This window comes from Psammomys obesus, unplaced genomic scaffold, assembly GCF_907164565.1.
Source record: "Psammomys obesus unplaced genomic scaffold, mPsaObe1.curated_primary_1811, whole genome shotgun sequence".
Classification (NCBI taxonomy): Eukaryota; Metazoa; Chordata; class Mammalia; order Rodentia; family Muridae; genus Psammomys; species Psammomys obesus.
This window is the reverse complement of record NW_026596256.1, coordinates 16,833,319-16,857,211: the sequence shown is the minus strand read 5'-3', so window position 1 is coordinate 16,857,211 and position 23,893 is coordinate 16,833,319. Positions and strand designations below refer to the sequence as shown.

Sequence of the window (23,893 nt, the reverse complement as noted above, 5' to 3'; positions counted from 1 at the left end):
AATTAATTCAAATACATCACCAGATATTACAGTATTATACATCACCAGATATTACAACAAAGTGGGTTTTTTTTTCCTTGTGGATTTTTTAGTTTTGCTTTTGATAGTAAGTCTCATGCAGCATGACTTTGAACTCATGGCTTTGAACTCATTATGTAGCTAAAGCTATCCTGTCTCCATTCTCCTGACTCTACCTCCAAAATGGTGGGATTAGACTTGTGCCAGCACCCTGTAATATTGTAGCTTGACGTAAATATGAATTCTGCATACATTTTCTCAATAGTTATTTAGATGTATCTTGTATTAATTTGAAAGCTTGTTTAACTAAATGAATCATTGAGGTAACATATATTTGAGAGAACCTTAGGGGTTCTTTCACACACCTTAAAGGCATAAATGCATCCTCTAAGTGAGCAGCTTATAAAGGCACAGATAAGAGTAATATTAACATGTATCTTCTCTTGGCCCAAAGACCTAGAATGTCTACTTGTTAAATTTCTAATACTTTTACATAAAACTCAAGAGATTTTATTAAACTATTAGAAGCTGCATAATTGTACACAGTGCATTGTTTCCTGAAAAAAGCTTAGTGTTGATTTATCTTATTAAATTTATTAAATTTATTCTTCCTACAGGTGATGGGCCTCAGTGTAGAGATTATGTGATAAGTCTTGGAGTTGTAAAACCTCTGCTTTCATTCATAAGTCCATCTATTCCTATAACATTCTTAAGAAACGTTACCTGGGTTATGGTCAACTTATGTCGCCACAAAGACCCACCACCACCAATGGAGACAATTCAGGAGGTAAACAAATAAACAAACAAAAGACAGATACCATTATATGTCTTTTTTAATCTCTGTATGTTTAAATTGTACATATTTCTCTCCTCAGATTCTCCCAGCTCTTTGTGTATTAATTCATCACACAGATGTAAATGTGAGTAAATTCTTCTCTCTGTATATTTATATATGTATGTACATATATATGTACTGATTCTACCTCTGATACAGAAGAGAACTCAAAACAACATGTAAATTTATTCTGTTTCTTCTGTGACAAGCTAGCTTCAGTGAGGAATCAAACTCATCATAAGTACACCTAGTTATTTCCTCTCATTGTCATGGTTAAATGGACATGAGCATTATGATTACCCTATGTGGCAGCCCGGCTTTTGAGAATATACACACATGGTTGTATGTTTGTATCTTGAAGCATAAATGAATATTTAGCTTAAATTATATATATATATCAAACTATGAGAACCTGTTGCTCCCCAGTTATTCTCCAGTAAAACAAAGGTCTTTGATTAAATGTAAATCTCAGTGTCCTGTTTTTCCAAGATTTGCAAGAACATTTGTAACTACTGGAATATCAAACAACTTTCTGGCTTTTCTTTCCACTTGTTTACCCACCACAAGATGAGCTTGTGCCTCAGTGTGCCTCAGTTTTTTAATTTTAATGGGTCTTGAATATTCATTTCTCATTTGAATTTTTCTTTTTAGGACTATCTTCTAAAAATACTAAATAATATTTACTATATATATAGCCTTCTTAACGTAGAACTAGTCATCCTTTTTTTTTTTTTTTTTTCTGCCAAGACAGGGTTTCTCTGTATATCCTTGGCTGTCCTGGGCTTGCTTTGTAGACCAGGCTGGCCTTGAACTCACAGAGATTCACCTGCTCCTGCCTCAGTGCGTGCTGGGGTTACAGGAGTGTGCCACCATGCCTGGCTTAGAACTAGTCATTCTTAAATCAGCCTTAAAAGACGTCCAAAGAGAAATTATGATTAGGAAACTTATAAACTTTGTCAGATACAAATATGTAAGAGTTCTAGTTTGATTCAAAGTAGAATCTTGGTACATTAATGAGTTGTTTAACATTGGACCTTCAAAGAATGTATTGAGTTTTTATATGTAGTCATGAGCAAATAGCTTGAATTTTTTGCTTTTGTCAACAGATTTTAGCCTATGCTCAAACTCCAGACAAAGATCCTGATTTGCAAATCAATGTGATTGATTTACATGTGTTGATATCACTTTGTATAAATTGTTTCATCTGGTTTCTCTTTGCTTACTGAGACAGAGTCTCACTATTTGGCCCATGCTGGCCTCTCTCAAAATCCTTCTGCCTGAAGTTCCCATGTGTGCACCACCGTGGCTGGCTGGCTGCTGGCTTTTCTTTGGGGGAAAAATTGTATATGTATGTATCTTTAAAACTTTCTTGAATGCCTCCACCCCACTGTCCCCACTCAGTGTGTAACTGAGGATGGCTTTGCATTCTTGTTCTTCCGTCCTCATTTCCTGAGAGCCTGCTTATAGGCATGCACCACCATGCCCAACTACTTTCTTAAATTTCTAAAGGAGCTGTGACAATGCTGTTTTACCCCTTCTGTGGCATCTTGAGTGACTTTTCCATAATATTGGTTAGGAACTGAAAAGGTTTTAAACTGCTTTTTGATACAGACTTCAAAGGCTTTTGAAGTTCCAAATATTTTGATATTCCTGAGACTTTTTTTTTTAAACAATTATGTTATTCACAGTTTTTTTATATATCATATTTTACTATATGTTTACCCTACTTTCCTTTGGCTATAGTTTGAAATAAGGTTTAAAATACAAAGAAAGATCAAACACATGACTTGCTGTTTGTCATAGCATCACATTGTTTTAAGTTAATCACAAAGTCCTCTGCCCCTATAGAAGCAGCTATATGAAGTAAGTATTTTTTTCGGGAGTTACTGTTTTATATATTTCTTGCCTTGCTCTTTATCTGTGGTTGGTTTTCTATTTAACATGCTATGTAGTTTGCATGTATAGTTTGTTGAATTAAGATTAGATATGGATCTCGGATTTGGACTGTAACTTACACATCTTAAAGTTACAGAATAGAGATTAATGTTCTAATGAGTTGAGGCAAGAAGAGAAAGATCTCTGGTTGATTGTATGGTTAGGAATTATTAAAATGGTGAGTGTGGTGGCAAACAACTTTAATCGCAGTATTCAGAAGACATAGGTGGGTGTATCTCTAAATTTGAGGCCAGCCTGTTCTACAGAGCAGGATAACTAGAGCTACACGCAGAGAAACCCTGTCTTGAAACCCTATCCCCTTCAAGAAAAATTAAAAATATATATATATATATATATATATATATATATATATATTAAAATGAGAGAATATTTAAAGATTTGAACTTTTATTTTACTCATTAGATATTGGTAGATACTGTCTGGGCGCTGTCTTACCTTACGGATGCTGGCAATGAACAGATACAGATGGTAATAGACTCTGGAATAGTTCCTCATTTGGTTCCTCTCCTCAGCCATCAGGAAGTTAAAGTTCAGGTAAGTTCATTTTGATTTAAGTTGGGTCTTTTTTCACCACTAATTGCTCTAAGCATGACATTCAAAGTTTAACAGTTTCAAAATGTATAATGGTCACCTGACAATGCAGTATGTCTTTGATTTTAATTGTAAAGGTGGAAAAAATGAGGTAAGAGTACTGCAGTTGATTCAGAACCTGCCTTAACCTGCCAGGCAGGGAGACTCCACCGTGTAGAACCGATTTCTAGTATACAGAAGCATGATTCAATGTAGCACCCTGGGTGGCATCTGAAACCATTCTGTTTGTTTTTCCTCTCCCTTTCTCTCCTGAAAGCATCCGCTTGTATTCATCTAACAAGCTTGGTTAACACTGACTTACTGATTTTGAACTGATATGTATAGTTGTTTCTTTCTGTTTTATTCTATTATTTTTAAGTTCTATCACATGTCCTTTATTTCAGTGAGCCTGTCTATAAAAAGCTTAAAAAAATATAGAGCTGAGGATATAGCTCCGATGTACAGCACTTGCCTCACTTGTACAAAGTTCTTCCTCTAGAACAACATGCAAACATACATGTACACACATACTAATATACATACTTGAACACACACATGCACACACTCACATACACACACAGTGAATAGTCAGCCTGCAGGGGTGAAGGAGAATCTATAAGCCTTCCTGTTGGTATAAGGTTCTTGTGGAATGTATACAATTTACCCTTGTTCATTCAAATGCTGATTTCTCTACCCTACTCTCTGGTTTCAATCCTGACATTGCATTGTGATGCTTATTCTAAGCATCACCTGTCTCAAGTTTGTGTAAATATTAAACAACCAACCAGCCGATGCTGTACAATGGAGAGAATAGGGTGGGACATCCTGGTCCAGAGATGGGAGGAGAAGGAAGCAAGTAGGAGGAGGAGAGAGGAGAGAATCCGCAGGAGAGGTCATGGAACCATGTGGAGAAATGGAACTGGACCTAAGACATGATATATATCAAATATAATGGATAAAATCTGAAGTGGTAGGAAACTGTGTGGGCTTGGAGGTTTAGGATGGAGTAACTATTGCCCAGCATTGTGCTCTAGGTTAATTAAATAAATCCCAGTCTCTATGTGATGATTTGGGTATACAGCTGGTTTAGGAATAACCACCATTAACTACAAAATAAATCATAATAAATATTAATATACAACAATACGTTCCCTACCTATTTAAGATAAATAATGAGTTCTAATCTTACAATGGCCTAGTGTCTTAAGGACCAAGAAAGCTGTTAGCCTGAGTCACTTTTTCTTGCCCTTGCTGGACATTAGAATCAACTATGAATATATACCTAAAGAAGATGAAGAAAGAGGACCTGGGGTAAGATGATCAATCCTCACTTAGAAAGACAAATGGGATGGACATTGGATGTAGGAGAAAACAAGTAACAGGACAGGCGCCTACCACAGAGGGCCCCTGAAAGACTCTACCTAGCAGTGTACCAAAGCAGATACTGAGACTCATAACCAAACCTTCGGCAGGGCGCAGAGAATCATATGAAAGAAGGGGGAGTTAGTATGACCTGGAGAGGACAAGAGCTCCACAAGGACCAAATATATCTGGGCACAGGGGTCTTTTATGAGACTGTTTCTCCCACCAAGCACCATGTATTGGTTATAACCTAGAACCCCTGTTTGGATGTATCCCATGGTAGCTCAGTATCCAAGTGGGTAGGGGAACAGGGACTATTTCTGACATGAACTCAATGGCTGGCTCTTTGACCTCTCCTTTCCCCTCAATCCCCCCACTGAGGGAGGAGCAGCCCTGCTTGGCCACAGAGGAGGACATTGCAGCCTGCCCTGAAGATCCCTGATAGGCTAGGGTCAGATGGAAGGGGAGGAGGTCCTCCCCTATCAGTGGACTTGGAAAGGGGCAGGGAGGAGATGAGGGAGGGAGTGTGGGACTGGGAGGGAATGAGGGAGGGGGCTACAGCTGGGATACAGAGTTAATAAACAGTAATATTAAAAAAATAAAAAAAAGAGTGGAAAAAAAAATCAACCATGAAGTTTAAAGGAAAAAACAATTTCCCTTCCTTACTCCCGAGAAATTAAAAATTTTCTATTTCCTACAGATTTGAGCTAGCTCTTGTAATAATTACTGGTATGTAGTTAACAGTAGAGCAACATTGACTTAAGTTTTAAAGGGTACTTGAGAGATGGCTCATTGGCTGAAGTGCAAACATGAGGACCTGAGTTCAAATCCTCAGTACCCACATATAAGCTGCTGTGGCAGTTTGTGCCTGTAATCCCAGCACTAATCCAGGCTCATTGAGAGAACTTGCCTCACAAAAAAGGGAACACAGCAATAAAGGAAAACACTGAACATTGATTTGTCAAGCTCGTGTGCATATATATACAAACAAAATAAAACAAGGTTTTCTTTTTTTTTTTTTTTTAATTAAAACACTTAAAAAAATAAAATAGCCAGGTGGTGGTGGCTCACACCTTTAATCCCACAGAGGAAAGTGGATCTCTGAGTTTGAGGCCAGCGTGGTCTATACAGGGAATTCCAGGACAGCCAGAGCTACACATACAAACCTTGTCTCAAAAAAAAAAAAAGGAAACAGCTAATTCAGAAAGATTTCCCTAACCATTTTTTAAACACATGTTGTTCTGTTTATTATTCCATCTGCATCTCCTTGTGCTGTGTATGGAGTACACACACATGTATGTGCGGCAGGTGTGCACCGGAAGCCAGAGGAAGACCTTGGGCACACTGCCTGCATCCCAGTGTACCAGGGTTTCAGGTGGACGCATGAGCCTGACTGTCTCCTTAACATGGTTTCTGGGGAGTTGTTTTAGCAAGAACTCTCAACCTACTGAGCCATCAGCCAACCCCAAATTACATATAAGTTTGCTGGTTTATTTTTGCTTAGCCTGGGCCTACTAGCACAGCCCCGTGATCCCAGTACTTTCAAGGTAGAGGTGGTAGGAAGATCACACAGTTAGCCAGAGCTGCGTGAAGCCGTGCAGGCATGCACCCCCAGAAAGATCAGACAGTACTTCTTCTTTAGGTTTGATACTGGCCTTAGAATTGTGGCTTGAGAGTGTAGGGCTTGGAGTTTTGTTTTAGTCAATCCTCACAAAGTTAACCCTTTGTACTTTATCAGTAACTAACAGGCATTTTAAGCTTCTCAACTTTCATGCCATGTAGGCTTCATATGTATCTTTACTCCCCCTAACATTTAGACATAATTTTAATCTCATGTAGCATACTGTTTCATCTGTGTACATCTTCAAAAATTAAGACTTCTTAAAAACCAGGCTGAGCAGCTAAGACTGCTAACTGCTCCTGAGAGGACTCAGCTTCCCAAGCACCCACATGGCAGATCTCAGCTGTTTGTAGCTCTAGCTCTGGAGGACACAACACCTTCTTTTGGCCTCCGGGGGGTATGAGGCATACATGTGGTCCACAGACCAACATACAGGCAAAACACCCATACACATAAAAAATGATAATAATGGGTAAAAGATTTGCAGTTTTTCAAGGAAGACTTACAAATGAAAAGATGCTCATTAAGGAAATGTGGGTTGAGTCGGAAAATCATTCACATTCAGAATGACTGCAGTTAAAATGAGAACGATATGGTAAGGAAGGATTACATTGCTTATGGCAGAACTAGAGCGTACTATCCTTAAAGTGAAATAAAAAAGTATAGTGCGACCTAGTGTTTCTACTGTTTTGTGTATCCAAGATATGCATTTGTCCATACAGAAATATGAATACAAATGCCTGTAGCAGCATTATTCATTAATAGCCCCAAAGTGGAAGCCCACTGGTACTAACCACACAGCTGATTATTGCTTGGCTACAAAAAGGAATGAGTACCACTAAGTGCCATGACATGAACTTGTTTCTGTTTATATAAAATTGTAAAATATACAAATTAATAGACATAAAGATGGTAGTTGCCAGGGACTGGACTGATTACAGTGTTGATAACAGTACTAAATTGCCTACTTTCGAAAAAATAAGTTTGTTTAAACAGCGGAATCATTTGTCTTATAACAAGAAAAATTAGAGGATGGAAAAATCAACAGGAAATGAAAATTCCTTTTTTATTTTCATTATGGTAATAATTTCTGTCTAAAATTGCCCTTTTATTGATAACGATTCTCTTGAAATAACGTAAGCTACATAAGGCCTGACATGAATGTATTTCATATTTCCACTGTTGTCCCTAGATCAAGCCGTAAACTCGAATAGGTGCTCAAAAAGGGTGAGCTAGTTGCAGTGAGAGGAGCGCATGAGGGACGGATCCGTCTCCGGGGCTGACACTGGTTGATAGGGACTTAACATCAAGCATCTTGTGATCTTCATTTCAGACTGCTGCACTGCGGGCTGTGGGCAACATTGTCACTGGAACTGATGAGCAGACACAGGTGGTTTTAAACTGTGACGCCCTTTCACACTTCCCAGCACTCCTCACTCATCCCAAAGAGAAAATTAATAAAGTAAGTATTTTTAAAATATTAAAGAAGTAGTTTTTGTTTGTGGAACTAGGTTCTAAGAAATGTGTTGATAGCATTGACTTTTTAATATAAGATGTTAATAGGCCTCAAAAGAAAATATCTTTTAAGATAGTCCTGGGGTTCTGGATTCAAACCCAGAACCTTTGACATGCTAAGCACATGCCTACCGCTGAGCTACACCATCACCAATAAATAGCATTTTTGACTCTCCTGGAAATGATGAAATAGAGATACTTGGGTGTTGAATGTTGCTGTGAGTGGGTATTTTTAATACATATAGTAGTCTTCCTAGTTTAATGTTTCATCAATTCTTAATAGTGTGAATGTGTGCATGTGTGTGTGTGTGTGTGTGGTGGCTACGAAAGGGGGCACTGAGTGGTGATGCTGATATTGGAGTGCATCTGAGGCTGTTGTGAAATGATACGGGTTGTTGGTCACAACAGTGCCGATGATTATAACCCAAAACAGCTCACCTAAGTAGCCCAGCACCCTAAAATCTCTAACAGGCTCATTAAATGTCCTGTGATCTGATCCAGAAGAGTCTAATGTATTCTAGTGTTTACAATTCTAATTAGTAAATTGGTGAATATAAGTTTGGTTAAATTCTAATAATATACTCCATAGGATGTGAAATATTTTTGTTGTTGTTTATTACTAATACAGGTTTTAGTAATGCATTTATTTATTATCTTTGGAACTTGAGGAACATTTGCGACCACTATCATCCTAGCAATAGTATAGCATCCTTGTTGTGTTAAGGGCAGGCAGCATTCAGGGGTCTATAAGGTGGGCTAATCAAGCAAGCCAACAACTGGTTCCACATGTAGCTCTTGGGGGAACTGGTACAGTGACTTTCGCAAATAAGGACACTAAAAACCCACTTGCATTTTTGATGTCTTCATTGTCATGGCTAATTGAGATATATCTACTGGCATAGGATTGGTAAAGTAGACTAGAAAGAGTAGAATAAAACACATTATTTGAGAAAAGGGTGTTGAATCTCATTTGCAATAGTTTTAGAATTTATAGTTTATGACATTTTTCTTGGTATTTGTTCAGCCATGCTTCTTTTGAGTCATACTGCTTCCAAACAGCATTGCCTTGTAAAATTCTTTAGAAGGGTTAGCTCATTTTTATTTGAATTTGAAGCCAGTAGTGATTTGTTCAAAGAAAATTAGAAAGGTATTATTTAATGTATAAATGAAATTGTTATACAGAAAAATTAGATATGGGGGGCTAGGCATGGTAGCACACACCTTTTTTTAATTTCAGCATTTGGGAGACAGAGGCAGATGAATCTCTTGGAATTTTAGGTCACCCAGGGCTATACTTTTATTCAAGTAAAGATTACTTTTTTAAATACAAAAAGGGTGTAGTAGAACTGAAATTTCTAAGATTTTTATTACAGAACTTGTTTAATAATAAAATAATTGAGACACTAGCTAGTGATTACTTTTTCACAGTTTAGATATGGTTTTATCTGTTTTTTTTTTTTTTTTTTTTTTTTTTGAGAAATATTGAAAGCATCTTGTTTCACAGGAAGCAGTATGGTTCCTCTCCAATATCACCGCGGGAAATCAGCAGCAGGTTCAGGCAGTAATTGATGCCAATCTTGTACCAATGATAATACACCTTTTGGATAAGGTAAGAAAAACATGTATCAGAGTAAATACTTTTCTGTTTAACAAGACACTACAATAAAATGTAATCGATACTAAAACCTTTGAACCCAACAATATTATATAGTACAAATGTTTCTTTTGGAAAACTCCTGTCCCTTCATTGTCATTACTCTTCCAAGAGAATCATTGCTTTGGAATTAACTGAAAAGAAGTAGTATCCTTACTGATAATAAATGCTGTTATATTGTTCTAAGCATTTTGGAAATTCTACCTCTATTAATATGACAAGCTGAACTGGCAAGATAGCTCAGTAGATAAAGGTAACTGCCAGTGAGCCTAAGGACCTGAGTTTTAACCCAGGGAGGAAGCAAAGAGCCTCCTCTTCACAGAGTAGTGTCCAACACAGGGGCTATCCTTATTTGACAGATGAAAGTATTGCATGAGCAAATCACTTGCCCAAAATCCAGTGGCCAATGAGTGTGCTGTTGTGTGCCATATTATTCCTTATGCTCACTAAGATTTGGAGAAAAGACTATTTTGTTTTCAGATAAGACTTTGGTTATTGCATGGATTCCTTATTTTATTAAAGAGTGGCAAAATGGTGACTTTTTAATTCTCCCATTCTTTGTGTATTGGTCATAATTCTTCAGTTTTTCTTTTATATTTTTTAATTAAAATATAATTACATCACTCTTCCTCTTTCCTGTCTCCTACCATCCATGGCCTCTCCACTTCCTTTCATGCCCTGTACACCATCAAAAATACCTTTTTTATTTGATTATTATTGTTATATTTTAAATATATAAATATTTACAGCATGCTGAATCCATTTTTGTTGCTTGTGTGTATACAATTTCAGGGCTGACCATTCTGTACTGGATATCTGATTAGGATGGTTATCCTTGGAATAGGCTGATTTTCTATAGTTCTTTGTCTGTAGATAGGACACATGAGATGTCAACTTTTGTCATATGACTTAATATTGGTATTATTTAGGTTGTATTCAGGCTGCCATAGTATTTCAGGTATCACGGGCATTAGCTTTCCTGTCATTTCTGATAAGCACAATCTCACAACAGACTTCCTGGTCCTCTGGCTCCTACATCTTTCCAACTCCTCTTCCATGATGCATTTTGAACCTTAGGTGCAGGAATTATGTTGTAGATGTATCTGTTTGAGCTAGACACTCCATGGTCTACTGATCTCTGTGTTACGGCCAGTTGTGGTTTTCTGTGATGCTCTCCATATGCTGGGAAGAAAATCTTCTTTGGTGAGAGCTACTCTTACCTGTTTTAGAATGTAATTGGGATTGTACTGATCTAGTCAAGTGGCAGTAGTACTAGGTTCTCTTCTAAGACCCAAGACCTCACTAGTCCCAGGTAGCTGACTAGATTTCTAGTACCAAGCATGATTTCCTCCTGTTAGCAGGCCGTAAGTCCAGTTTGATAACTACTGGTTACTGTCAACATATGAGTACCATTATCGTACATTTAGGGATATTTAACCGTTTTGGTTATTGTGGTTCATAGGTATCACATGGCTGGATTGGACTGTTGATTGTTTCCCTCCCTTGGCAGCTTTTATGCTTCCTAGTACTATGGAACTAAACCACAGGAAGAAGGGTTTTATGCTAAATCCACTTTGAATCTTTCTCCTCTTGTGTCCCGATGTGTGAGGTATCGCCAGAAATAGAGATTTGCCTTCACCACTGAGAGGCAGTCAAGGGCAAAAACAAGAGCCTATATTGTACAGGGAATCTATTGAACCCCTCTGACCAACAACTCAGATGAAGGTTTCCTATGCCAGCTACTGGGATTTTTTTCCTAGATATCTTATGCCTCCTTCTGTGAGCATTGTCAGCCCAAGTGCTGTAACTTCAATTATGCTATAGATTTATTTGTATATTTAGATTTATCTGAAATCATATATAATACATGTGTGTTATATTTTTATCTATAATTTATATGTGTGTGATTTATATTTATATAAAAATTATGTTAAATATATTTACATGCGAATTATATGTAGTACGTGTAATTTTATATAATTCTAAATACATACAACTCCTTGGTTTTTAAACTACCTTGCTGTCATTTGTCCTTATGGACATAACTACTCCTTCTGAAGTGAAGTTCTTCCTCCCCAGCTAAAGTCCTGCTCCCTGTTTTTCCCTTTTTCCGTTCAGATCAGCTGTAGCCTGTTATTGCCCCTCATCCTCTACCCCGGTCCCTTTGTAATTTCCTGCTGGCTTCATGTTATAGACTCATTTCTGAGGATTTAGAGTTAGGAACTGCAGATGCGAGAGAACTTAAAGCTTTTGCCTTCCTGGGTCTGGATTAACTCACTCAATGTAATATTTCCTACTTCCATCTATTTGCATCTGAATAGAATTCCAGTGTGTATGTGTAGCACATTTTTGTTATCTATTCATTCATCTGTTGAAGGACATGTAGGATGTTTTCCTTTCCTCGCTATTGTGAATAGGACATTAATGAACATTGTTGAACACGTATCTGCAGAGTGGAATGTCAAGTCCTTTGGGCATATGCCAACAAGTGTTAATAGCTGGACAATATTATGGTAGATTCATTTTTAGCTTTTTTAAGAGTTATCCCTGCCAATTATTTCCAGAATGGCTGCTCCAGTTTGCATTTCTACCAACAATGAATGAGAGCCCCATTCTCCCCACATCGTTATTAGGATTTGTTGTCAATTGTTTTTGTTATTCTTAACCATTCTGTCTGGGTGAAATGAAATCTTAAACTTGTTTTATCTTCCATTTCCCTAACTGCTAAAGATGATGAATAAATTTTGAGGTATTTCTTAGCCATTTTCATTTCCTCTAATGAGAACTCTGTTCAGATCCCTACTCTTTTTTAGTTGGGACATTTGTATTCTTGACTCATTTTTTGCCTTGTTTTACTCTTTGCTTATTCTGGATATTCTCAGTCAAATGTATTACTGGCAAAGATTTTTCTCCCATTCTGTGGGTTTCTTTGTTTGATCATTTCCTTTGCTGTACAGAAGCTATTTAGTTTTATGAGGTCCCACTTACCAATTAATTCCCAAGCAAATGGAATCCTATAAAGAAATTCCTGTCCTACACCTGTGGTACTGCCTATATTTTCTTCTAGCCGTTTGAGCATTTGAGGTTGCAAATTGAAGTCTGTGAACCACTTGGAGTTAATTTTTGTTCAGGGTGAGAGACACAGGTCTGATTCCATTCTGTTGCATGTAGACACCTAGTTTTCCCAGCCACATTTGTTAAAGATGCTGTCTTTTTTCCAGAGGCTGTTCTTAGCATAATCTTAGATGTCTATAATTATGTGCTTATATGTGGGTTTTCTCTTTTATTCCATTTATCTACATGTATGTTTTTGTGCTAGTTCCATACTATAATATATCATAACATAATATTCCATAGCTCTATAATATATCTCAAAGTCTGTAATGGCAATCTATCAAGTATTGCTATTTTTGCTCTGAGTTGCTTTGGCTGTCTGGGGTCTATTACATTCTATATAAATTTTAGGAGGGTTTCTTTCCCCCATCCTCATTTCTGTAATAAATATTCTGAGTATTTTTATTGGGATTATTTTGAATCTGTAAATTACTTTTGTTGGTATGGTCATTTTCACAGTATTTTACCAGTCTGTGAACATGGAGTGTCTCTTCATTTTCTAGTCTGTCTGTCTCTCTCTTAATTTTTTTTTAATTGAGAGATTTGGGGGGAAAAAAATTGTAAAGCTCTTCCACCCGATACTTTATTGTCTTTGAGGCCATTGTAAATGGGTCTGTGACCATGATCTTTTTTTTTTCTCAGCATTTTTGTTGGTGGTTGGTGTGTGTGTGTGTGTGTGTATGTATATATATATATAGGCTACAGATTTTTGTAAGTTGGTTTTGTATCCTGCCACTTTGCTGACATTTCCTGGTAGAATTTTGGGAATCTCTTATATTTAAGCTCATCTAAAAACACATCTGTTCCTATTAGTATAGCTTTAATTTTGGCTATGAATTGGTCTTACACAGTCTTTCTTAGGTTGAAGTATGTTTCCTCTAGTTCTGCTCTTTCTGGGACTTTTATCATCAAAGTATGTTAGATATTGTCAAACACTTTTTTTGCATATATGATCATATGATTTTTTTGTCTTTAAACAAATTTATTTGATGTATTATATTTACTGAGTCATGTACTGCATTTATTTCCAGGACAAAGCAAATTTGATTAAACAATTTAAGGAATATTGGCTGTAAATAATCCTTTTTGTTTGTTTAATTACTATTTATTCAGTTTGTATCCTGGCTGTGGCCCCCTCGCTCCCAATCTCACCCTCCCTCCCTTTTCTCCCCCTATGCCCTTTCCCTAGTCCAATGATAGTCTATCTGACCCTAGCCTATCAGGTCTCATCAGAACTAGCTGCATTGTCTTCCTCTGTGGCCTGGTAAGGTTGCACCCCCTTCAGGGGGAGATGATCGAAGAGCCAGCCACTGAGTGCATGTCAGAGACAGCCCATGCTCCCATTTGGAGACTGAGCTGTCATTGGCTGTATCTGAGCAGGAACCCCTTCATGCATGGTCCCAGATTGGGATATCAGTCTCTGCAGGGGCCCCTGGGCCCAGGTTTTTTTATTTGTTTGTTTGGGGGTTTTTTTGTTTTGGTTTTTTGTTTTGTTTTGTTCTGTTTGCTCCGTTGGTTCCCTGTGGAAGTCCTGTCCCCTCCAGGTCTTTCTATTTCCCCCTTCTTTCATAGGATTCCCTGCACTCTACCCAAAGTTAGGCTATGATTCTCAGGATCTGCTTTGATACCTCAATCAGGAGAGCCTTTCAGAGGCCCTCTTGATGTTCAACACCAAAAAACCAAGTAATCCAGTTAAAAACTGGGGTATAGAGCTAAACAGAGAATTCTCAACAGAGGAATATCGAATAGCAGAGAAGCACTTAAAGACATGCTCAGCGTCCTTAGTCATCAGGGAGATGCAAATCAAAACGACCCTGAGATTTAACCTTATACCCACAGAATACCTTAAATCAAAAACTCAAGTGAGGAGACCTGATAAGCTACGGTCAGATGGAAGGGGAGGAGGTCCTCCTTTATCAGTGGACTGGGAGTGGGGCATGGGAGGGTACAAGGGAGGGGGCTACAGCTGAGATACAAAGTGAATAAATTGTAATAAAAAAAATAACTCGTGATAACACATGCTGAAAAGGATGTGGAGAAAGGGAACCCTCCTCCATTGCTGGTTGGAATGTAAACTTGTAAAACCACTTTAGAAATCATTCTGGCGCTTTCTCAGACAATTAGGAATAGTGCTTCCTCAAGATCCAGCTATACCACTCCTAGGCATATATCCAAAATATGCTCAACAATACAGCAAGGGTATTTGCCGAACCATGTTCGTAGCAGCTCTATTCATAATAGCCAGAGTCTGGAAACAACCTAGATGTCCCTCAACTGAGGAATGGATATAGAAATTGTGGTAAATTTACACAGTAGAATACTATTCAGCAATTAAAAACAAGGAAATCATGAAATTTGCAGGCAAATGGATGGAACTAGAAAAGAACATCCTGAGTGAGGTAACCTAGAAGTTGAACGACATTAATGGTATATACTCACTTGTAAGTGGATATTAGCCATATAATATAGGATGAACATAGAAAAACTATAGTCCTAAAGAAGATAAACAACAAAGAGGATCGTAGGGAGGATGCTTAATCCTCATTCAGGAAGGGCAAACAGGATAGATATAAGAAGCGGGAGAAGACAAGGAACAGGACAGGAGCCTATCACAGAGGGCCTCTGAAAGATCTACTGATTGGGGTAAATCATCTTTTAAAGTCTTGTATAATACTCTGTAAATCCATCTGGGCTCAGGGTTTTGTTTTTGTTTTTGTTTTGTTTTGTTTTGTTCTGTTTTGTAGAAATGTACACCTTTAATCCAAACAGTCAGGAGGCAGAGGCAGACTGACTACTCGTGAGTTAGAGGCCAGCCTGGACTAAACAGTGAGTCCCAGGCCAGGTGTGGCTATACAGTGAGACCCTGTCTCTAAAAAACTAAAAGTAAAACTCATGACAAAGGACTGGAGTATAGTTCCCAAGTACAGTGTGCTTAGCACCCTTCCCTTAAATGAAACTAAGGTCAATCAAAACTATTTAACAGATACTGAGCAGAATGTTAGTGTACCAATGTTAACATCAAAAAGGTAGGACCTCAGCAAAGAGCTGTAGTGGAGATTAAAATGCAGAGCCTGTTGAAATGAGTTCATCAAAAGGCGCACGCAGGACACAGACCTGATGAGGCAAGTGAGTGTGTGCAGGCCCGGCCACAGGCTAAAAAAGCACCGAAATAGGTCTGTAGATGACTGTTTCTCTGACACACCTTCCTGAGCGCTGAGGCTCCCGACTCCGCACCAGAAGTGCACTTGTGCATTTGGAAATACAACTCCTAGTGATTTATTTCAGAAGTGGACAAAACTGCAAGAGAAAAACCCAACATGACACCCCAAACACATCCATAGCGGAGGCAGGGTCGGGGCTGGCATGGGTTGTTCCAGAATCTAAGAGGGATGAGCTTTGTGCGCATGCGCACCCCCACCCACCTTCATGCTCCTAGGCTATCTGGTGCCACCTTGCTTGGGTTCCCTCTCTAGGAAGCACATGCTGGCGCCAGGAGGGATCTCAAGAGTGCAGGATGTCCCCACAGTCACAGACAGAGTGACACAGTTTCTAATTGCTGACAGCCAGCTGTCCACTTTGGCTTCTGGCTTGGAGTGTGACTGCAGCTTGGCTTCCCCCGAGAGCCCCCCTTGTTTTGTTTTTTTACTCAGAGGGCTTTTATTACTGTTAGAATCTTACTTGTTATGAGTCTGTTTAGGTTGTTGACTCTATGGTTTAATTTTGGTATTTTGGTTGAGCCTAGAAATTCATCATTTTCTTTTAGGTTTCAGCTAAATAGAGGACTGGTTTTTGAAGCATTCCCTTACAATATTTTGAATTTCTTTGGTGTCTTTTAATATTTCTGTGTTCATTTTTGATTCTGTTAATTTGAATTATCTCTTTTGGTTGGTTAGGTTAAGGGGTCTCTAAATTTTTTTTTGTCAGCTCTTTTTGTTTTGTTTTGTTTGTTTTTCCAGACAGTGTGTCTCTGTGTAGCCTTGGCTGTCCTGGAACTTCTTCTATAGACCAGGCTGGCCTCAGTCTCGGAGATCCTCCTACCTCTATCTCTCCAGTGCTACCACCATTGCCCAGCTCAAAACTAGTTCTCAGTCATTGTCTTTTTGCATTGTTTTCATATTTTATTAAATCTTGCTTTGATTTTTTTTTTCTTGTTGTCTACTAGATTGTGGTTTGGTCTGTTATTGTTTTCTCAAATACTTGAGTTGTATCATTAAGCCGTATATTTGTACTCTTTCTGATTTTTTTCAATGCAGAAACTTAGGGCTTTAGATTTCTCTGCTTTTAATGTGTCCCAGAAGTTTTGTTTTGTTTTCATTTAGTTCCAGGATTTTTTTTTTTCTCTAACCCATTCAGCATTGAATTGTTCACTCTCCATCTATTTATGTGCCAATTAGAGATTTGTTTGCTGTGATTGTAAATTTTATTTCATAATGCTCATATGATAACATGGAAGTATTTCAGTTTTTCTGAATTTGATAAGATCTATTTTATGACATGGCTGTGGTCTATTTTAGAGAAGCTTCAATGAACTGCTGAGTAGAATATATATTCTTTGGTGTTTGAGTAGAATATGCTGTAGAATATTCTTTTAGGTCCATTTGATATATAGTGACATTTAGTTCTGAAGTTCTTTTTTTTTTTTTTTTTTTTAAGATTTATTTATTATGTGTACAGTGTTGTCTGCATATACACCTGCATGCCAGAAGAGGGCACCAGATCTCATTATAAATCGTTTGAGCCACCATGTGGTTGCTGGAAATTGAGCTCATGACCTCTGGAAGAGTAGCCAGTGCTCTTAACCTCTGAGCCATCTCTCCAGCTCCCTGCTTGGTTTTCTTTTTTGTTTGTTTGTTTTTTGTTTTGTTTTGTTTTTTAATCCAGATATATCTATTGGAGAAAGTGAGAGAAAATCAATAATACTAGACAATACTTTCAAGTATTACTGGGTTGTGTTAATTTGTTTCTTTTATTTCAGTAATATGCATTCTATGGTGCATAGATGTTTGTGATAATAATGTTGTTTTGGTTAGTTGTCTCCTTTATTACAATGAAAATGCTCTTTGTCTCTTCTGATTAGTTTTAGTTTGAAATCTATTTTGTCAAGATATTTGGATGGCAATAACCTACTTGCTTCCAAAAACCATTTGCTTGGCATACTTTTTTCCATCCTTTCATTTCAGGGTAGTACCTATCTTTAGAGCTGAGGTTTTTGTTTTTGTTTTTGTTTTAGACAAAATAATGATAAATTTTGTTTCTTATTCCATTCAGCTAGTCTATTCATTCGACACTTGGGACCATTAATATTTAAAGATATTAAAGATGTGTGTTAATTGTAGTCATTTTGTTGGGTTTTTTTTTTTCTGCATTTGTATTCTTGTGCTTAATTGATTATAGTTTCATTTCTTTTCATAGAGTCTTTTGCCTATGCTTATTCCTCTCTTGAATTTGACGTACTGTTTTCCAGTATTTGCTTTAGGGTTGTTTGGTGGACATGAATTTTTTTAAAAGGGTTTTTGTATAGTGGAAAGCCTTTTCTTTATTCTTCATCTGTGGCAGATAGTTTGTTGGGTACGATTAGTTTATCTAGGTTGGCAGTCATGGTTTTTACAATTTGTAGTACATTGTTCCAGGCTCTTCTTGCATTCAATGTTTCCATCAAGAAATTTGCTATTATTTTGGTGGGTTTTCTTTATATGTAACTCATGTTGTTTCTCTTGCAGCTTTGAATACTTTTTCTTTATTCTCTATATTTAATGTTTAAACAATGATATGCCTTGGGGAGTTTCCTTTCTAGTCATGTTTAATTAAGGTTCTGTGTGTTCCTTGTATCTTTGGGTATGTCTTTCCTTAGTTTGGGGATGTTGAACCTCTATGGTCTATGGCAGTGAACTGAGGGATTAGTCTTCCTTGTCTATACCTGTAATTTGAAGATGCCATCTTTTTATGGTGTTCCATATTTCCTGCATAATTCTTTCTGCACTTTAAAATTTTTTATATTCTTTGCTTTATATTTTCTAATTCCTCTCATTTGTCTTTAGGTCCTTTATCTTTAGGTTTATCTAGGTACTTCTCACTAGAGAAGATTTCTTCAAGACTAGTGAGTTTGATGGGAGACGTGTTGTTTTTTATTGGTTGTTTGCCTGAAATGGGACCCTGTCTGGCCTTAGATTGGGCCGGTGCAGGAGCTATGTGACCAGTAGTAAGCCTGGTAAAGCTGGTACATGAGCTGTTAGATTGCAGCAGACAAAGATGTCTGGAGGTAGGCCTGTGGGTATGGAGATGGCAGAGAGCAGAGAAAAGAATGGAACAGAGGAATAGCAGCTCACCCAGCAAAGGCAGATTTACTGCTGCAAGTGTGGAGCTGGGTTTGTGGGTATGGAGAAGGCTGTAGGCAGAGGAAAAATGGGAGAGGGAAAGGGGAAACTGTCAGGCAAAAGGGCTCCAGAACTAAGTGTGTTCGTGTGGGTCAGGTCTGGAGCCAGGTTGTGATATGGAGGAGACAGCACTTTCTGATTGGCTTGTTTCAAAATGTGTTTGTAGACTGGAAAGATGGCTAAGGCTCACTATCAAAAGGACAAACTAGAGTTTGCATAGGAAAGACAAGATAAATGCTTGATTCTTTCACCTTATTAGTCATTTTTAAAATGTCATTTTTAGATGCTATAACAAAAGAAACCAGAGCAGATTTTTTTTTTTTTGGTACATATTTAAGAGACTTGGGCTTGAATGTATATTTTGAAAATTTTAGCCAATTTCAGTGTATGTAGTTCTTTTAAAAATCAATTTATCCTTACATGACCAGTACAATTTCTTGATGTTGATACTTGTGTCATTTTTACCTCACCCAGTAGTTTTTGAGAGAATCCTGCCTTTTAGATATGAAAATGGCCAGGCTTATCTTAATGTAGATTTTTTACCTAGCCTTGGAAATAACTTTTTATAGGATATCTCAGTTCCTTTCTGTAAAAAAAAAAAAAAAGTGTTTAATAGTCATAGTTTAAAGAAGGCTGGAGAAATGACTCAGCAGTTAAAAGCACTGGCTGCTCTTCCAGAGGACCTGGGTTCAAATTCATAGCAAGCACATGGCAGCTCACAACTGGAACTCCAGCTCTAGGAGTCCCACTACCTTTACATAAACACATATGCAGGCAAAATTAAAATGCGTGTAAAATAAAAGTATTTTTTTTTTTTTTTAAGTATCAAGATGATCATTGTTGAATGTCATTATTTCTGAGGGCTTAACCAACAAAATAAGTGAAAACAGGTGTTTTGGTAGCAAATGAAAGATAGTGTGCTTGTAAACAAGAATTGCTAAGAAGTCAATAATGAATGAAAACAGCTATCTGTTACTATAGGGTACTGCTAGATATGGCATATGCTTGTAATCCTAGTGACTCAGAAGTTCCAGGCCAGCATTGGCAGCATAACAAGAACCTGTTTTAAATTTTAAAAGAGGAAAACAACTGCAGATAAAGCCTAGTGCTCCTGGGTTCAAGTTCTAATACTTTCCAAAAGTAATGAAAATGTGTAACAGGTATTTATAGTAAAGAGGGCATTTTGCCTATCATGTTAAAGTAGATTGAAGTCCTAAAGATGTAAAAAAAAAAAAAAAATGAAGAAAGTGTATATTTTGGGGTGTATGTGTATATAGGCCAGAGGTCACTGTTAGGTATCTTCCCCAGTCACTTTCCACCTTAGTTTTTTAGACAGGATCTCTCCCTGCTCCTGGTACTGAGTCTGATTTTTGGCTATCACTGTGCTGTAACTCCATGTAGGAAGATGAACAAACGTTATCACCATGTTTTAAATTAGTTTCCTGGTAAAATCTCAAAAGTGAGATTTAAAATGTTTTCATTTTTGGTTTGTTGTTTTTTTTTTTTTTGGTTCTTTTTTTTTTTATGAAATTCCATTTGATTTTCATTTACTCTGTTATTGAACAGAAATATTAAGTCACCTACCTTCCATACACATATCCTGACAAGGGGAATTCACAGAAAGTAATTTTATTTCTTCAGAATAGATTGGTTGTGGTTTAAGACTTTATCAGTAAATAAAAAACACACATGTATATAATATACATACTCCAGAGAAACTTGGAAATAAACAACTAAAAAATAATTTTAGGAACTAATTTTCAAATTTACTCTGTATTGTTTTGTTTTTAAGGGAGATTTTGGCACTCAGAAAGAAGCTGCTTGGGCGATAAGTAACTTAACAATTAGTGGGAGGAAAGACCAAGTAAGTTGAACTTTTAATTATTTTTCAAAACCAGTAAAAATAACAGTATAGGTAATATTCCTTTATATTTAAGTGAATCATGATTTAAAATAATAGAATGCTATATTTCATGGATTTGTTTTGGTTTTAGGTTGTGTATACTCTGTCTTTATGTGTTATGCGTATGTGTGCACACGAACACATGCTCAAGATCGGACCCATGTACTTAGCATGGACTTTACCACTGAGATGTACTTCCAGACTCTGTTCTGTGATTTTTTAATATATACATTAAAAGTATCTCCTTAGTTAACTTCCTCCCACTTCCTAGGAGAGAGACGTTTTTCTAGTGGTTACAGTGCTGGGCGTTGAAGAGCTTTGTGCACGCCAGACAAAGTGCTGCCCGCCAAACCAAATTCCTGGATTCCATGCAAAAATGTTCCAGAGTAAGATCAAGATGCACACAGTGGATTTTTAAAATAATAATAATAATATTGAGAAATAACAGACTTTTAAAATTAATATACCAGAAAGACACTACTTTAGTGGTTCTTCTACCAAATGAACAACTGCAAACAAATTCACGAGCAGCAAAACAAAGTAGAAATTAAATTCGATTCATATAGCTGGGACTAGGAAGTAGGGGGCCAAAGGTGAGGGGCAAAGTAAGGGTAATGAAAGTGGCAGAGCATAGCATAGTACACACAGGAGGAGAACATGGGCACTAAAGGTCCCAGACCTTGTCAATAGAACAAGTGATAGGGTAAAGAAGAGCCAAGTGGCCACTGATAATTCAGTTTTAAAAAAGTTCAATTTACATGCAGGCTTGGAGGCTGTGGGAAAGAACACAGGGGTGAGGGCTTGATTTTCGACTCCAGTACCCATGGGAAAGCCAGGTCCTGCTGCTTGCACCAGCTGTTCCACCAGCACTGACGGGTGCAGGGAGACAGAAACATCTTTCAGCTTCAGTGAAAAATGTTGAGCTGCAAACTTAATGAAGACCCTGTCCCAAGGGACTAGAGTGTAGGGTGACAAGTTAGTGCACCTGATGTCTTCCTCTGTTGAGTTGAAAAATAGCCTCTCCTGTTTCCTGAGACTGTTAAAACAGTACTGAGCCAGCAGAGACCGCTACTTGAGCAGTCATTTAAAGTATTTAAAACATCTTTAAATATTTAAAAAATATCAGTCATCCTTTGGTTGATTTAATAATTTCTTAAAAGGATCTTGGGTAGAAAAAAAGAATATTGTTTAATACAAAGTTAGTCTTTTCTATTTTCACATTACGTCCATATCTCTCCCACATTCCCTTCCCTACTAAATATAGAAAAATAAACTTGCTGCATCAAAAAGAAGTTATTTGATTAATAATGTAATCTAACGTGGGAGAGGTGAGTTCATGTTTTCATACCCAGAGTTTGGAAATGAACATATTTTACTTTAAAAAAAAAAAAAAAAACAGTTGACCTTTATTTTAGTATCTTATGGTAACCTTGTTTTTCAGGTGGCCTACCTTATCCAACAAAATGTGATTCCACCTTTTTGCAATTTGCTGACTGTAAAAGATGCACAAGTTGTGCAAGTAGTACTTGATGGACTAAGTAATATATTAAAAATGGCTGAAGATCAAGCAGAAACCATAGCCAATCTCATAGAAGAATGTGGTGGTAAGTTTATCATGAGGTGTTATGTACATTTTAATGTTCTTATTGTAACTGCCTTTATTTTCTGAGTAATAGTACTCTTTCTGCATCTTTCTGTCTTAGATAACAATAAAGTACAGTCCTGTTTAGCCTTCTGTATATATTCTATATATTCTTAGGTAACTGAATTGTTGCCACATAGTAAAAGCACGGCGCTAAAGTAGTAGGAAGACAGTGGTAAAACAGCTCCTCAAGGCATGTAGTTTAGATTAAAAAGAAATATGACTGATTTAATGTGCTAATTACCCTAATAGAAATGTACAACAAAATGGGATACCTAATCCATCCTGGAAGAAGCAGGAAGTGATACCTGAGCTGGATTGTGGGAGATGAATAAGGATTAATAAAGTAAAAAGGGATGAAAGGTGTTCCAGGTAGAGATAACAACATGAGCAAAGTCTGAGGTGAGAAGTAGCATTCAGCAAATTATAAATAATTCAATATTGCTGAATCACAGAGTATGGCATGGCAAGTGCCCTGAGTTGAAGCTTAAGAAGCAGCCAGTGACCAGACCCTGGGAAGTCAAGAACTTGTTGAATAGCACATACTTTATTCTGTAGGACATTAGTCAACAAATGTGGCTTTGGAGCAGAGCCATCTAGAATGTGAACAACACAATACTTTTAACTCTTAAAGTTAACATCTAGGCAGAATAACTTAAAGTACCAGTTGTGGCTGTTCAACAAAATATGCATGTCAACCTGAATAAGCCTAAACTGAATATCTGAGTGAAGCTGGAACACGAGTGAAAGGGACCTATAAAAAACTCAGTGGAGAGCCTCGAGACCAGAAGCCTGGTACAGTGAGAAGTAGGCATTAAGACTCGGTATACAACTCTGTAAGCACTGTAGAATGCTTACTAGTGTGTTTGAAGCCCCGTGTTCAATCCCTAGAATGTCTTTCCCTAGCCCTGGAAAAATAATGAAGAAGAAAAAAAATAGAAACAAATATATCTTGTTAGTACTATCTTACTATTGCATTAAAAAAGAGGCATTTAAAATTACTAACATGACAAGTAGAACAAAAATGGTGTGATCATCAAAGTGGAAAGAGGACATAGGGAATAGGTTAGAAAATAACTATTAAGTGAAAATATAATAAAAATTACCTTACCGATTGAATTTTTATCATATAAACATTTTAAGGAGTAAAATAATTTTTATATTAAAATAAAGAGGATATTGAGCATTACTTGCCTCACTGGTAATGAGGCATCTGTGTTTTATAAACTCCAGTTGGTTCTGCTCTTGGTACATTTTTTCTCAGTGTTCTATGTTCAGATAGGTGTCTGGCACAGGGACCTTTGGAGACAGGAGGCAGAGAAACCAGAG

General features: G+C 37.2%; 1 protein-coding gene and 1 non-coding gene across 2 annotated transcripts in view; both read left to right on the top strand.

Annotated features, from left to right (window-relative positions):
- The window catches only part of Kpna4 (karyopherin subunit alpha 4), a 62,966-nt gene that overhangs the window by 33,674 nt on the left and 5,399 nt on the right, over positions 1-23,893 (top strand). The window contains exons 9-15 of the mRNA XM_055596807.1: positions 636-805; positions 894-938; positions 3,212-3,343; positions 7,696-7,824; positions 9,382-9,486; positions 20,812-20,883; positions 22,364-22,526. Of these exons, the coding sequence (XP_055452782.1) occupies positions 636-805; positions 894-938; positions 3,212-3,343; positions 7,696-7,824; positions 9,382-9,486; positions 20,812-20,883; positions 22,364-22,526 (816 nt within the window). The remainder of the gene's footprint in view (positions 1-635; positions 806-893; positions 939-3,211; positions 3,344-7,695; positions 7,825-9,381; positions 9,487-20,811; positions 20,884-22,363; positions 22,527-23,893) is intronic.
- Positions 8,054-8,378, top strand: LOC129668827 (small Cajal body-specific RNA 7). Its single transcript, XR_008718980.1, has one exon. It is a non-coding gene; the product is annotated as a small Cajal body-specific RNA 7 (non-coding RNA).